The sequence below is a fragment of the Monoraphidium neglectum genome (assembly GCF_000611645.1).
Source record: "Monoraphidium neglectum strain SAG 48.87 unplaced genomic scaffold scaffold04708, whole genome shotgun sequence".
In the NCBI taxonomy this organism is placed as follows: Eukaryota; Viridiplantae; Chlorophyta; class Chlorophyceae; order Sphaeropleales; family Selenastraceae; genus Monoraphidium; species Monoraphidium neglectum.
Genome location: NW_014008921.1, coordinates 1 through 4,075, shown reverse-complemented (window position 1 = coordinate 4,075; position 4,075 = coordinate 1). Strand labels below are relative to the sequence as shown.

The 4,075-nt window shown below is 64.9% G+C and overlaps 2 protein-coding genes across 2 annotated transcripts; one reads left to right on the top strand and one right to left on the bottom strand.

The window, feature by feature from the left end:
• Positions 1–135: 135 nt before the first annotated feature.
• Positions 136–1,898, top strand: MNEG_14717 (O-demethylpuromycin-O-methyltransferase; the record flags this gene model as incomplete). The annotated part of the gene is made up of 4 exons (XM_014036813.1): positions 136–287; positions 727–1,027; positions 1,298–1,363; positions 1,650–1,898. The coding sequence occupies 4 exons, from the start codon at positions 136–138 to the stop codon at positions 1,896–1,898; spliced, it is 768 nt and encodes a 255-aa protein (XP_013892267.1).
• Positions 1,899–3,065: 1,167 nt separating this feature from the next.
• MNEG_14716 (hypothetical protein) lies at positions 3,066–3,735 on the bottom strand (the record flags this gene model as incomplete). The annotated part of the gene is made up of 1 exon (XM_014036812.1): positions 3,066–3,735. A coding segment is annotated over one exon (670 nt), but the record flags the coding sequence as incomplete, so codon positions are not given.
• Between the last annotated feature and the right edge of the window lie 340 nt (positions 3,736–4,075).

Genomic DNA, 4,075 nt, shown 5'->3' with positions numbered 1-4,075 from the left:
GAGCGGGGCAGCCGCGACGGCGGCGGCCGCCGCGCGGCGTCGCGGCGCGGGCAGTTTGACCTGGAGGGCGTGGCCTACGACCTGACACCGCTGTCTGCGGTGCTGTGCTCTTCGCACCCCAACAGCGTGGGCGCGATGGTGTCGCTGTTCTGGGACCACTATGGGGCGGCGGGGCGCCTGCTGGACGGCGTGAGGGGCGGGGGGACGCCGTACGAGCTGTGGAGCGGCGGCAAGGGCCACTGGGACCACATGGCGGAGGTGCCAGAGCTGCAGGCACGGTTCAACAGGTGGGCGCGCATGGCGTGACGTGGGGATGCCGTGGTTTGCTTATGGAGGATGTGAGAATGCCTGTGTAGGTGATGCGCTTGTGGGAAATGTTGTTTGTGTGTGTGGGAAAAGAGAGAGAGAGTGTGTGTGTCAGTGCACATATGTTCAAACTTGCGTGCTGGACTAAATGATCTGATGTTGCACTTGTGTGCAAAGGAAACGCAGCGGCCCAGACAGGAAAAGCATCAGATTCCTGCCTGCACCACACATGGGTCGCTTTGCATGCCGTGGGGTTGGGAATGACATCGCCAGGGCGGGCAGCGAATGCATATGTGTGCAGCGCCGGTTGCAGCCGTCATCACCTCAAATCGCCCCCAATCCCTTTCCTACACCACACACCTAAACGCACACCTGTACACGCAAACACCCAACCAAACACTCACCTGAACCTACGTCCAGGGCCATGACTCAGTTCAACAACCTCTCCCCGGTCGAGGCCGTGTTTGCCGCGTACCCCGCGCTGACGTCGGCGCCGCGCCTCGTGGACGTCGGGGGCGGCCTCGGTGGCTTCGTCCGCGCCGCACTGGCGCGCAGCCCCGGCCTCAGGGGTGCCCTGTTTGACCGCCCCCAGGTCATCAAGCGCGCCCAGGCGGCGTGGGTGGAGGACCCGCAGAACGCGGCGCTGGCGGGGCGGCTCAGCTTCCACGGCGGCAGCTTCTTCGACGCGGGGGCCATGCCGCAGGCAGAGGGCGACGGGGAGGTAAGCGGGGCTGCTGGATGAGCGCGGGTGTTCTTTGTCAAGCCCGTGGGTTGAGAGGGCGCCACTGCACGCGTCGCTGCGGAGAGATATAGTGGTGGCCTGCTCGACGCGGAGACCCACTCAGTGCCTGAGGAGACGGGGCGGCGGCGCGGGGAACAGCTTCAGGGGGGCTAACCCTTGCGGCGGCCACGGTTGCATGCAGGCTGCCTGCGGCCGACCGCCTGCCTCTGCTCGCCTCCTCCATTGTCGGTGTGACCCTTCCTCTTCCAGATCTTCGTGCTGCGCGAGATCCTCCACGACTGGGGGGACGAGGATGCGCTCAGCATCCTGCGGGAGGTGCGCTGGCTGGCCTGGGGCGCAGCCTGGGAGTGTGGGGGCCCATGACACATTGGGAATTATTTGTGGAATGCAGCGTGGCTAGTGGTCTGACGCGGCTCAGCTGACCGCGGTGTCCCTTGTGGGCAACTGCTCCACGCAAAGCTAGCGACTCGGCGGTCCTGCGGCGCACTTTGGAAGGGCACCGAGCAGCTGGCAAGCCTGCCAGCCTGCAGGCAAGCCAATCGGCAAGACCGCATCCTGCAACACTTCTCCCTCCTCGCCCCGGCCCCACCTCCGGCCGCAGGTCCGCGCCGCGATCGGCGCCCGCGCTCGCTGCCGCCTGGTGGTGCTGGAGGCCTGCATCTCCAACGCCATGGCGTCCACCGCGTCTGCGCGAATCAACGCCGACATCCACATGCTGGTGCAGTACGGGGACGCCAAGGAGAGGACGGAGGCACAGTTCGAGGGGCTGCTGGCGGCCGCGGGGTTCGAGCTGCGGCGGGTGGTGCCCACAAAGGGGCTCTTCTTCGTGCTCGAGGCGGCGCCGGTGTGACGGCCATCAGGCGGGGCCGCTGTTGTGCAGCCTGCAGGGCTTGGGATCGCGTTGGTCGTAAGATGCGGTCTGCCTGTAGCACGCCGCCTGTCTCTTTCGATGTGGTGATCACGGCGCCCCTGCTGCCCAACACTCCTTGGTTGTGGTCTCGTCGGAGAGGTCTGCCACCAATCAATTGCACCAGGCAGTGAGTTGAGATCCTGCCAGCCTCCCGGCCAACAAAGCTCATCTCATCACCTCTCAACATCTCCCTGTTGCCACATGGGGCCGTAATGACTTAGCAAGACGTGAGCAATGTACCACCTTTCGTAATTTATTACATATGATGCAGCATCCAAGTGGCTTATTCCCACCATCATCAACCAAGGAATCTTGTGGTGTGTGCCGGTTGAATCCCCTCTTGCATCTACTATGAAAGGCCCCTTGTCAAAGGTGTCAAGACGCCTGTGCAATACCATGCGCTGAGGGAGCAGTGTGCAATGGCAATGATGGGCGGGTGGCCGTGAAGGAGGACACATGGGCTGCCGGCATGCACATGCGCCTGGAAGCTACCTTGAGCTGACAGACCCAGCCAGCGCAGGGTTTGATTGCCGTGGCGGCAGAGGAAGGGGGAAGGGAAAATCCAGCAATGAAGCGCGTTTCGCACCATCACCGCAGCGCGTCGAACGCCTAGCAGACATGCGACTGCGTGCACGACCCAATGTTGATGTGGCGATTGGTAACTACACACCAGCATACAAAGGATCTGACCCCGGATGGCATTTTGCAGCAAGCTTGTCGCTTGTCCACAAGCACAACCCTGCAGTGGTGAATCGTGGGGTGCCCATCCACACCAGTTTGTTGATGAGTGCTGATTTCGAAATGTGGAATATCTTGCGGCAAGCCGGGCAAAGCGCTGGGGTGAATGGATTGCGCCCGACGTGCCGCACGCCGGCACGCATGCGAGCACCTTGAGGCGAATGACTCATATGCTCCAGATCAGCAGGGGCACCGACAACAAAGTGACAAACCCCTGAGAAGCACGCAGGTCCTGGGCTCCTGCAAACACCACTCTTGAACCACAGTGCTTGCAGGGTAGGGCCACAGCCCTGCTGGTGATGACCCACATCCCCACAGAAATGCGTGGCCGGGTGCGCCCCGGAGCGTGGCCTGTCATGCCGCGACATGCTAGAGAAAGATGTGGCCCTCGGCTAGCCCGTTGCCAGTGTGGTGATGCTGCAGGGTGCTGACGTGCGGCGCTTGCGGCAGCATGAGGGGCCAGGTTGTCGCCACGCTCTGCCAGGCCTCAGCAGGCGCCGACACCAGCGGGTGCGTGTGGCCGGGGGGGCCGCCCTTACCCCACGCCGACCAGCAGGGCTGCTGGGATGCGCCGGCGGCGGTGTCAACCCCCAACTGCCGCAGTGGCAGCTGCACGCCGGGCAATGCGCTTTGTGCAGGCGGCGGCCTCTGCTGGAGGAGCGGCCCCGCAAAGGGCGCAGAGGCTCCGATTGCGGCAATCGGCAGAGCCCCCAGCAGCGCCTGGGACTGTGGCAGCTGCTGGGGCAGGCCGGCCGCCAGCAGCCCCTCGGTCCCGCTGCCATGCCGGCTCAGACTCATGACCGATGACCCGGCCGCTGCGGCATGTGAGCCGTCCAGGTGACGCGCCGGCTCCCCGCCGGGCTCGCACCAGGCCGCCACGCCCAGCTCGCACGGCGCGGCGCGGTCCGCACCACCATCCGCACACGCGGCTGCGGCGCCGCCCGCGCCCGTGGCTCCGGCATGCTTGGCGGCCCAGCGCTCCCTGCCTGCCGTGCTGCGAGCGCCCTTGCGCCCAAACTTGAGGGATGCTCCCGTGTGCCTGCACACAGCACGGGTGGTCACGCGTCAGCAGAAAACAGGCACGTTGGCAGCCCTCTGTTGCAACCCCGCTGATGGGCAAAGGACGCACTTGCCGGGTGACAAGGCACGTGCTCGTCCAAGGAGTTAAAAGGCAGCTGCCTGGGGGAACCCAACAGAGTGGCACTCACCAGCAGAGCTCAGCCGCTGGCAGGCAGGGGTCGCGGGGCCGCAGCTTGTCGGGGGAGTGGGCGAAGAAGCACACCAGCCGGCTGCAGACCTCCCCGAACTGGCACAGCTCTGTTCGGAAGCGGTCGGGGTGAAGCCAGTACTCGTAGAGGCTGTTGGGAAGGGGTAGGGGG